This window comes from Peromyscus californicus, unplaced genomic scaffold (assembly GCF_007827085.1).
Source record: "Peromyscus californicus insignis strain IS unplaced genomic scaffold, ASM782708v3 Scaffold_14__1_contigs__length_90479793_seg_2, whole genome shotgun sequence".
In the NCBI taxonomy this organism is placed as follows: domain Eukaryota; kingdom Metazoa; phylum Chordata; class Mammalia; order Rodentia; family Cricetidae; genus Peromyscus; species Peromyscus californicus.
In genome coordinates, this window is record NW_026294436.1 from 16,211,034 (window position 1) to 16,223,048 (window position 12,015).

At 39.4% G+C, this 12,015-nt stretch overlaps 1 protein-coding gene across 2 annotated transcripts in view; it reads left to right on the forward strand.

Annotated features, from left to right (window-relative positions):
- The window catches only part of Thsd7b (thrombospondin type 1 domain containing 7B), an 831,070-nt gene that overhangs the window by 131,620 nt on the left and 687,435 nt on the right, over positions 1-12,015 (forward strand). For both annotated transcript variants that reach the window (XM_052736826.1, XM_052736827.1), the window contains exon 2: positions 7,851-8,024. In XM_052736826.1, coding sequence (XP_052592786.1) covers positions 7,886-8,024 — 139 coding nt within the window. In that variant the 5' untranslated portion in view covers positions 7,851-7,885. The remainder of the gene's footprint in view (positions 1-7,850; positions 8,025-12,015) is intronic.

The following is a 12,015-nucleotide window of genomic DNA, read 5'->3' on the forward strand; positions in this document are numbered from 1 at the left end:
TTAAAGCAGGACAGCAAACAGAGCTGGGCAAGGGAAGGAATCTGAGGACAGAGCCAGAATCATACAAATATGAATGTCAAAATGAAGAGGATGTGTGAATGGTGTGGGCCAAAGAGAGGGTGCCAGAGAGAAGGAGCCAACATGGAAGTTTCACAACTTGTCTCAAGAGAAGGAAGTGGGGGAGACTCTATGAAGTCATGAGGAGAGGATTTTAGGATTTTCCATGAGGGTGAGGCCAGTTGGTTATAAAACTGCAAGAATGCTTTTAAGGTAGTCTCAGAATGATGTAGGTGTAGAAATAACTAGAAGGTTGCATCTTTAATATGTTCTTATCCAACTTTGGCTATTTGAACCAGTTTATTCTCATAGGGGAAACCAAGTTAGCTTACAAGAAGAATTCCTCCTTTCCTTTAGTCAGCAGCCTCAGATGGATCAAGGAAAACAAACCTGTTCCTCTAGCTTCTTTGATTGTAGTTATCATCTTAAAGTAAGTACCCCTTTGTGTCATGGGATAGCACTTAAGAAAGATGTCCAAAGACGTAGATAGGTGAGGAAGCCAATATGGAGGATAAATCAGCTTGATAGTCACAGAATCAAGGTCATTTGTGTTCATATTCAGCAATACATTTCAATATTGTCACCTGAACCACATGTGAGGTGTGTTTCAACCTGTGTAAGTGGTAGAGATACAGTCACACAAACCGTTGTTTATAAATAGACCCCCTGGGCCAAGGGATTTGGACACTGTGGGGCTTAGGATTTACCTTCAGCTTATGTTAGAGGAAGCACACAGAAAGAGGCATGCCAGAGCAGAAGCAGGTTTTTCTTACAAAGCAGAAAATTGAGAAGTTGGCAGTCTCAAACAGCAGTTATGAATGGATAAAGAAAGCAGGGTCCCGGGATTCTTCTGTGTTCTCCTCCATGCACAGGGTGTGACATCCATCATCCCAATCTGAAGATGACATCCACATTTTATAGGAATGCAGCCAATTGCAAGAGCCTGTCCTTTCTTTCAGGGAACCGTACTTTTTACTGAACATGGGTGATAGCCATACCTTTGGCCCTGCAGCCTATAAATCATACAGCTGGGTAGCACCAGTATACCTGGCAATATGATTTTCTTTTTTTTTTCTTAAATAGGACATATTTTAAAATATATAGTTCTGGAAGAAGTGGGGAATACAGACATATCTTCATTTCCTACTAAGTGGAAGTTTTGGTTAGAAAACCCATTTCAATCCTTTTTTATCTGCTATGTCTTTTGGCAAGAGTTTATACAGAAAGAGATAAGATATTATTACAAATATTTTTCAGATTTTTTTGTGCTTTATTCTAGGATACAAAGCTATTTCAGTTCTTAATATGTATTTATATTAATAACTGATATATATGTATATATTTATATTATATATATGTAAACATCCACATATTACATGCTTATATTTCATATCATTAGGATCCTTCAGTGGGAATAATTGCTTATCATGTTTTGATTTTTATGAGTGTTAGGTAAAATGATAGAGAGCTTGCCTTGCATGAGCCACTGAGAGAACCCATAAAGTTGGGAAGGATCTTTGCTTTGAAGGGCATGAGGAATTGCTTGTGTTGGTGTTACACCTCCAGCATAACACAATTTTATCATAGCTAAGGCACTTTCCTCATTTGTGGTACACACATAGTGGAGTATCTTTCTTGTTCTTTTATTTTATTTATGGTGAATTCTTGTATGGTTTCTTAAGGACAATACTTGTCTCTGGGCTTTCAATGACAGCCAATGAGGTCTCTCACAAACGGCTCACTATTTCCATGAGCTTTGTATTTCAAGTCATTCCCCACACCTTGGTTTCATCATCTTTAAAATGAAATGCTAATATGCATACTTGAAATGGTCATATGCACATACAAATTGCACAAGACTGAACAGGCTGCTCCTCAATGATGTCCTTAGGATACTGCCATGTGTAGAGTAACTCATTATGGAAGATGAAGTAGAGCACACAATGCTGTGTGCCCACTCATCAACCATCTTTACTGAGACATCTTCTCCACTGTGAGCATTAGATGATGCTCTGTGGAAATACGTAGCCACAGTAAGCTTGGCCCCCACTCTTCCCTATTCCTTCAGGCTGGAAGGCAAACTGGAACAATTTCTATGGTTTTAAAGCTTTGTACCTTTTAAATATTCAAGGGCTGTGATGATAAGAATGCAGTTAGGGGGAAATGAAATGCATAAGACTGACACACTTTTTGTAGGCTGAATGGCCTTTGTGTGATTAGAAAGTTGAGGCGAAAAGGAGAAACTGTGTTTCTTATTTAGTATTCATCATTTTCACGCTCTCCTTGCAAATATATCCTGGGTGCTAAGAGATATAGTAAATAAGTTGATTTGGAATTTCAGCAACCTCTATAATGTAAATTATTCATATCATCATGGGTGGTGTCTCCAGCATAGCATATTTTATCAGTTAAAGCATTTTTTCCCCATTTGTGTTATATAAACAGAGGAATGGTTCTCTTGTTCTTCTCTATCCCCTCATTTTGCTCATAGTGAACTCTCAAGTTACAGGTGTAAGAATCACTCCCACTGTGGCCCAAAGAATAATTTTGTGAATTTCAAGCATTTGAGAGAGAGAAAAAAGGCAACAAACTTGTGTTCAGAGTCCATCCTGCATGGTCCATGAGCCTGACAGTGCCCCACCTTAGATACATATGAAATGATGCACTTTGACTCATGGTGGCTCTCTCTAACAACCAGGTTCCTTTACTCTACATTGAACCTTCTTTGGAAAAATAAATCATTAGGTATAGTGGGAAAGACTGAGAACACCAGTAACTTGTGGGTCTTCTCAGGAATATGATTGCTGTAGTGCTCTGTACAGAACTCAGCTGTACATTCTTAAATATCTTCTTTAGATCTTGTTATTTTAAATTCATCCTATGAGCCCTACTGCTATGGTGCCTTGTTTATTGGTGTTAGGTAGGACATATATTGACCATGGAGTATAGGGGGTCTTAAAGCTATTCATCCTGGGGATGTTAGACTATGGGTAAAAAGTTCTACCCTAGATAATCACAGAAAGAGGCTTCAAGGTTGTGGGTTCCTTTGAAGAGTCAGAACTGGGCTTCAGGCCAGTGAACAGTGTCCAGAGGAGATGAAGGCTCAGAGTAAGTTGTGCTGAGATAATATTTTTCCAAGTAAGATTCAAGTATTGATACAGAATTGAAAATATTGGAATATGAGTCCTTGGCGTATCATCCTGGCTCCTGCATGATCTCACTGGAACTTTTAATCCATTGAGACCTCCGTCTGACCTCTTATTTACAGCCATTTTAAGGAGAGCAGATATACTTTCCTTTAGTTCACATTTGAATGACTTGCATCTAGTTTTACGTATGATGGATGTGTAAGAAGGCATCCTACTAATGAGAACGGGACAAAGCCACCTATATTGTGACAGTTTTGTACCACAGAAAGGCATGGCTTCAGTAGAGAGTTGGTCTTTCTAGCTAATTCCTTTGTTTAACTTTTGTAATCACAGCTTACCCTCAAACACAATCATCATTTTTATTAAACTCCATTTGATATGACACTGACTTAGAACCTGTCATTGTATAATACTCAGCCCATTTGATTTTGCCTAGCTGAATTTTTCACCCTTGTGGGAATCATGGGAAAGTCTATTATTTCAGGGGGCAACATATCTTATTTTACTTTCTCAGCAGAGTAATTGGCAGTGGTGTCTTACTACAAATGTCCAGACAAGTCTTTTATCAAATCAGTTAATCATCCATTTGTGTATATGTGTTTGTAGAAAATATTATATTGTTTTCTGAGTGAAATAATAGTCTGGATTCAGTGTGTCTACTGAGACAAAAGACCTAGGAAGATTTTAATACATCACAATACGTCTAGCACCCAGCTGATTCTCATGTGAATCCTAGCTCTTGGGAAGTTGAGGCAGGAGAGAGAGCCTGTGGCTGAATTCTGTTTCCTCTTACTCTCCAGGAGCCTTTTTATCTCTCTCAAGTTCCAGCTCTGGAGATAGTAGTCTCCTCACCAACAGAGTGGGTGGGAGAACATGCCTCCCAATGATGGTATATGTGTGATATTCACCAAAGCAAACAATTAGAACGTGCTTATATATACACTTTGCTCAGAACGCTGACCACCAGAATTCTGAGAAACAACTCACAGCCAGAACAATCTACCAATTTCAAAATGTTTCTACTTGAGAAGGGGATCTCTTTTTCTGATTCACAAAAAATATCATATGAACTCTGAGTGACCATAGAACAAATTATAATTTAGTTCTATGATGTGCAGACCTTAGCAAAGGCACAACTGTGATGAATTGTACTTTTGGCTCTTTGCAGCAAGGATGTGTGTTCAATTCAGTTTCCAAGGACAGAAGGTTTAGAGATGAGTCTAGTAGTGCCTCTAAGGAGTCATGAAACCTACTAACAGACCACTTGTGAGAATAAGCAGAGAACAAGTGGACTTGGTTTACTTCAGCCAGAGCCCGCCACTTTTACTACCCTCAATACTGGCATGTGTGATGTACAAGTCTGAAGCAGAGCTTTAAGTTGTCTTTTAAAATACTTTCTTCATCCCAGGACTGAAGCAGGTGATCAGAGAGCTGTGTACTCAAAGTTCATTGCTTGGCTCCTTCTAGAATAAGTTTTACTAATTTATACTATACCACTGTACCCTTGGTATATTCTGGGAATGCCAAGAGACTGCCTCAAATGCTACTACCTACTGTTGTTCTATTTGATGAAGTGGTGTTCAGCATCACCTATATTTATGAGGAGCACTGGGTAAATTCTACAAGTGGGTAGGAATACAGCAATGACTCTTTATGAGGAAAAAAATCAAGCAAAAGGAAGTGTCCTGGTTTTATTTCTAGGGCTGTGATTAAAAAAAATACCCTGAGAATGGGCAGCTTAGGGGAGAAAGGTTCATTTTAGCTCACAGTTCCAGGTTAGAGTCCATAGCTGTATAGAGGTCACAGTAGGAGCCCGAAATGAGTCACATCCACAATCAAGAGCAGAAAAAAATGAATCTATGAATGCTTAATGCTCACCTAACCTTTTCTACTCTAGTCCAGTTGAGTCCAGGTTCCCAAACTAAGGATTTGTGCCACCTATATTCAGAACGGGTCTTTCCACATCCATCAATGCAACAAGACAATCTCCACAGATGTGTCAACAAACAAATCTGATCTAGAGGATGCTGCATTGAGATGCTCTAGATAGTTGGAACTGAGCATCAGAAGAGATGTCACATGCTACTTTGTATACGAGGACTTCAGGATTATAGAAGCTATTCCCTTCTCATTGTTTGGTAGGATGCTTATAGTCAGAGTTACCACCATTCTTATTCTTTAGTAACTTTGCTGGGTATTAGGTGTACTAATGTTTACCTGTGACACTTTAATGATAATCAGGCCACTTTTCATTCTATTATACCATCTGTCTATCTATCTATCTATCTATCTATCTATCTATCTATCTATCTATCTATCTATCAATCAATCATCTATCATCTATAACCTATATATCTGTCATCCATCATCTATATCTGTCATCTATCATCTATTATCTGTATTCATCTACACATACATAACATGTGCATATATATATATGTGTGTATATATTTTTCATAATCAAATATCAAGTTTATTTCCATTCTCTTCCACTCTAGTTGTAATTGTAGTTAGAAGTTTTCCTGTGTCCTGGCCAGCTGGTGGTCAGTACAAATCTCTCCCACTCACGTCCCCCAAGTAAGCACACAGAAGCTTATATTAAGTATAACTGCTTGGCCATTAGCTCAGGCTTATTACTGACTAGCTCTTACACTTAAATTAACCCATAATTCTTATCTATATTTAGCCATGTGGCTTGGGGTTGTAGTGAATAGATAAAGTAACATTTGTCTAGCATATATATGACCCTGAGTTCTGTCTCTATCATTGCAAAAAATTACCCAACAAAGAAATATAAATATACATGTATATATGGTAGGTGTATCAGATTTCATATATTCTAAAACATATTATTTGAATCTTTCCTTTTAAAGCGGTGTCTGAAGAGGTTTTGCATTCTTAGTGATAGGCACCAGCTGTTCATGTGTTTACATTTTATATTTTATTATCCTGTTTGAACTTTTCCTCTTATCAGCCATGTCTAACCCTCCACTGAATATTTTCTCCCCAGTCTATCTTCTATTTCTCAAATATCTCCTAAGGGTTTTACTTATCCATAGTTGCTGGAATTATTCCACCAGTTTCATAACCCTGACCCCCATTTTTTTTTGATTTTTCCTTTTTTTTAAATAAGAGATTTTCTATTCATTTTACATATCAACCACGAATTCCCCTGTCCTCCCTCCTTCCACCTCCAGCCTTCCCTGACTAACCCACTCCCCATTCCCACCTCCTCCAAGGCAAGGTCTCCCCTGGAGATTCAGCAAAGCCTGGTATATTCAGTTGAGGCAGGTCTAAGCCCCTCCTCCCTGCACCAAGGCTGCACAAAGTGTCTCAGCATAGGCATTAGGTTCCAAAAAAGCCAACTCATGCACTAAGGAAGGTCCTGATCCCACTGCCTGGGGGCCCCCTAAATAGTTCAAGCTAAACAACTGTCTTACTTATCTAGAGGGCCTAGTTCAATACCATGGGGGCTCCTCAGCTATTGGTTCACAGTTCATGTGTTTCCACTAGTTTGGCTAGTTGTCTCTGTATTTTTTTAATCATGGTCTCAATATCTCTTGCTCATGTGATCCCTCCTCTCTCTCATCCATTGGACTCCTGGAGCTCTGCCTGGGCCTTGACCATGGAGCTCTGCATCTGCTTCCATCAGTCACCAGATGAGGGTTCTATCAGGATAGTTAGGGTGTTGGGCCATCACCAGGGTAGGTCAGTTCAGGCACCCTCTTGACCATTGCCAGTAGTCTATTGTGGAGGTATCTTTGTGGATTCCTGGGGATCTCTCTAGCACTCTGATTCTTCCTATTTTCATGGGGTCTTCATTTATCATGGTATCTCTTTCCTTGTTTTCCCACTCTGTTCCTGATCCAGCTAGGACCTCCTGCTCCCCTAAGCTCTCTTTCCCCTGACCCTTGCCCTCCATGAACCCCCCTCACCCCCAGTTTACTCATGTAGATCTCATCCATTTTTTCCATCACTGGGTGATCCCTGTGTCTTTCCTAGGGCCTGATCCCCAGTTTATCTAACACTATTCACTAGTAACTGGTGATGCCCACTAATCTTAGATATTTAAAAGTTCTTTACTGTTTCAAAATTTCCTCCTGACATTCAAGGCCCTTTACAATTTGGTCCCTAACCTGTATTCCAAACCTCATCTCCACCTGTTCCTCCCTCCCCTTCATGTCCTTCAAAGCAACCACCCACTTAATCACCAATCCCTGAACACAAACATAACTAGCTTTCAGTGCCTTATTCTCTCAGATGTGTCCTTCTTGACTCCTTCAAGCCCTTATGTTTCCCAAAGGCTCTTCTCAGATATTGTCTTGTGTATTTCCCTCTATTTTCTCTCGGCTCTGGCCTCATTCTGAGTCATTCCACTCACTGCTGTTAAGGATGTTCGTTCCTCATCCTCTTTGGGTCTTAGTAGCGCCTGTCAATTTCTCTCTTCAGTTGTAAGCCCCTCAAGGAATTCCTCTGAGCAGAAAGGAAGCAAATACGTGAGGCATCCTCCAAACTTGATTACTTTTAAGAATAAAACACTCTGTAATGGGGCATCTGTCGTGTGGTCACATGAAAGTCACTGGCAGTTGGAGCATGTCATGATTGCCAAACAGTAGCACTCACCTGTCTTTCTCTTGCTTTCAGGATTAGGCAAGTGAAGACACTGAAAAATCTGAAGAATGTTTCCAAGGAGTGATCTGGCTGTCACTCACTGGGTTCTAAGGAGCATGAGGAAGCTCTTTCTGGTGTTTTCTCTCCTGCTGTCCCAAGCAGCTCATTTGGAAGGCAGAAAGGACAATCAGTTCATCTGGAAAACAGGTAAGACTGTCCTGGCTGTTCTTTTGTCCCACAGTCATTTAGGAGAATATTCCTTTCATATTTGTGGGGTAGTGGAAAATACCCAGAGAGGACGAATAGACTCTTTAATATACAGCTTACATTAGGTTTATTAAAGACTTGTTTTTATATTTATATATTTGTTTGTTTGTTAACTATTTATTTGTGTGCGTGCGTGCGTGCATGTGTGTGTGTGCGTGCGTGTGTGTGTGCACGTGTGTGTGCGTGTGCACGTGTGTGTGTGCACGTGTGTGTGTGTGTGTGTGTGTATACATGCCTGCAGAGGCCATAAGAGGGTACCAAATTCCCTGGAACTTGAGTTATTGGTGATTATGAGCCGGTCACATGGATGTTGGGAACCAAACTTAGGTCCTCAGCAAAGTACTGTTACCAGCTGAGCCATTTCTGACTCTCCTCACACTAGATTTTAATTCCTGCTTAATTCCATCCATGACAGTGATACTTGTTATCCTTTAGAATTTTTGTGTTGTTGTCAACTACAGTTATCATTTTCACAGTTACATCTACTTCTTCTTTGCCAACTATTTCTCAACAGAGAAACCAAATATGACATCTGAGTGGAGCTGATCTCCTCAGCTGAAAGGCTTTGGACCAATTGTGTATATGTCTTTCTTTCAGGGCTCAAACCAGTTAGCTCTTTTTTGTTAAATAGCCGCCAGTACAGATTATTTACATGTGGGCTTGGGAGCATGAGTAATTACCTAGCTTGGGCTGGAGAGATCATGCAGTGGTAAGAATTCTTCCTGCTCTCACAGAGGACCCAAGTTCAGTCCCCTCTCTCATATCATGTGGCTCACAATCAATTGCAAGGCCAGCTCCAGGGGATCCAACACTTCTTCTGACCCCCAGAGGTACTCACATGCATACATACACACAAAATCTTTTAAAAAGACTTTAAAGTAATTATCTGAACAACTTTCCTTATGGGTGGTGACCACAGAGTCTCTTTACTGTATTTAGAGACCCTTAGCTATCTTGTGTACAGTTCCTTGTACATTTATGTGAAAGAATTGATTTCAGGTTTTCAAGCTTATGTATATCTTATACTCTCTAACTATATCCTTAATTTGCCTGTGTAAAATATGTATTCATTTCCAACCATAATAATTTATTAGCTGAAATTATGAACCCCAAACATACGGTTGTTACTCTCATATGACTCTTTGTATCTCTAATGCTTTCTTTGCTATGGATTTTAATTTTCTTAAAGTTTCACAATCAGATCATTTACAATATTTATTACTATTTCAAGAGTCCATTCTTGCAAGTATAGATAACTTATACACTTAATATCTTGGAAGGGGAATGTGGTGGTGGAAAAGATCTATGGTCCTCAGAGAGTTTTCATTTGGGTCCCATCATCTGTAAATTAAATAGACTGCGAACATATTGTCACCATGGAAATATGTACAAAAGTGATATTCATAATATTTAAATGACTTTGCAAAAATGAAAATGAATTATGTTTTAAAGTATATTAAGTAAAAAATTCCAGTGCCATTAGAGATACAGTCTGGAGAAAACTTAATTGCATTAAAACCTCTATAAATTAATTTAATTGTGGGCTCCAATACTACATTAGTGATTTGTGATCCCCCTCCCACACACACAGTATTGCCAAGCTTTGGAGATAATTTTTAAGTCAATATTGCATTTCTGTAAAGGGTGCTCTATTGTTTAATCACAGGAGTCAAATGTTTTGTGAGGGTGGGTATGTGTGTGGAGGCCAGAGATCAGCTTAATCTCTTATTGGCCTAGAACTCACCAATCAGGGTAGGGTGGCTACTAGCACACTCCAGGTAATCTTCCTGTCTCTGCCTCTCCAATGTTGAGATTGTAAATGTGTGCCACTGTGCCTAGTCTTTCTGGCTTCTGGAGAATCACACTCTTGACCTTGGCAATCACTTCACAAAATGAGCCATCTCCCCAGTCCACGAAAGAGAAACATTTCATCAATTCAAACTTTATCTGGCTACCTTACTGCCTGATGTTCTCTGAGAAATGCAATTAAAATGGAAAGTAGCAAATCTGCAGCATTAATGAGATGTGTTAGGAAAATGAGCTTATTTAGAAGAAAATTTATGTGTGTTTTCTAAAAGTAAGCAATTGAGCTTCTGGAGAGGGAAATCTCTCCAGAAGACACAGGCATTGTTCAAAATAAACATTGAAGTGGATGTTTTCCTTTTTTGCACTGACTACTGCTCCTCTCTTTCTAAGCCAGTGGTTCTCAACTTTGCTAATGCTGCGACCTTGTAATATAGTTCTTTATGTTGTACTGACCCCCAACCATCACATCACTTTTGTTGCTACTTCTTAACTGTAAGTTTTCTACTATCATGAATTATAATATAAATATCTGTGTTTTTTGAAGGTCTTAAGCGACCCCTGTGAAAGGGTTGTCTAACCCCCAAAGATGTGGCGATTAAGAACCCCACAGATTAAGAACCACTGTTCTAAACTAAAGTATTAGCACATGACCATCAACTTCAAAAGCAGAAAAATGTCAACAGTGAAAAATCAAAAGCAAAACTCTAAACCATGTAACCCCCTACCCATCTCTTTTGTACCTTTCAAAAAATGACTTATGTAAATATATATGGATTCATACAACTGAATCTTTACTTTTTTTTGTAGCTAGCCTTCATCATACCTTGATGTCTTGATGAATAGTATATACTAGCTTGTACATGCCAGTCTTATCTTTTAAAGGTTGTGTAGTATCTTTTGTGTTCTTGTTTAATTGCTTGGCATCTCAGTGACTTCTATATTTTGCTATTATACATAATGTTGGTATGGATAAAGTATTATTTTGAAGGTAAGCAATAAGTTGTCTTGAGAAGTCATCACATCTTGTGGAACAATTTGGAGTCATAACCTTTAAAATTGCCTTTAACACTTTGGTTTCTGCTGCACACAACACACACAGGAATTTATTGTATTTCATATGAAAAACTTTTGTTGCTGAAATGAATTACATTTTTACAGTATGTTATCAGATCTATGAATATAGATGAATACAGGTCCAATGTAATCTGGAATTTGAACAAATATTCTGGAGACACAGGTAAACCTGTTTTACACTAGAAACCTGGAAATCACCTTTCTGTTTGGTCGGATGCCATCCACTTAAACTCCTTGCTAATCTCCACTGTTTTCTCCCTAATCGAAAGGTTAAGTGTCAGTTAACTTCATCTAAATTAGAGGCATTCCTAGGTAAGTCTTGGCTTTGGAAACACATTGGACTGATGATAGAGAGGGCCATGCTATGCTGCTAAGGATTGCTGTACTAAGGGAGCCTGGTAAGTTGCAGATTGGAGAGTGACTGATCTGCCAAAGCTTCCTAGCACCTGTCCTCACCATGAGGACATCAGATCAATATTTAGTGTCAGGCAGCCCATCACCCACATCTGAGCAAGAAGGATCCTTCTGTCAGGAGGAACAGATAAGAATTGAATTTGCTTATTGTTTTAAGTTTAAATCTGTAGCTACTTGTAAGCACCTGCTTTGTTAAGGAGGAATGGGCCATAGTCTCTGAAGCCATCAGAAGTACCTACTTCATACATTCTTGGTAGTGGTTTTGAGAAGTGTGTTCATTCCATTAATATTTGCCAAGTCCTATGTTCTGGGCAGTGTTACAAGGGTACAAGATGCATAAACATTGGGAATAAACCAGATCCTCAGTTCTCAGAAACAGCAGTTGGAAAATATGTGATATGGTAAGAAATGGTAAAAAGTAAAGCATGACAGAAAGAAAGGGGTAAATGGTGGAGAAGAGAGCGGAAGCTTTAACAGGCTGTTGTTGGAACACTTCACTGAGGAAGTGGCTCTGTATAGAAGACCGAGGGCTAGTGAAGGCACCAGCCATGGGGATGAGAGAGAGCAGGTACAGATGGCAAGCACAGGGTACTGAGGCAGAAGCACAGGGTGGTGTCATGTAAGGACCAGGGAGCAG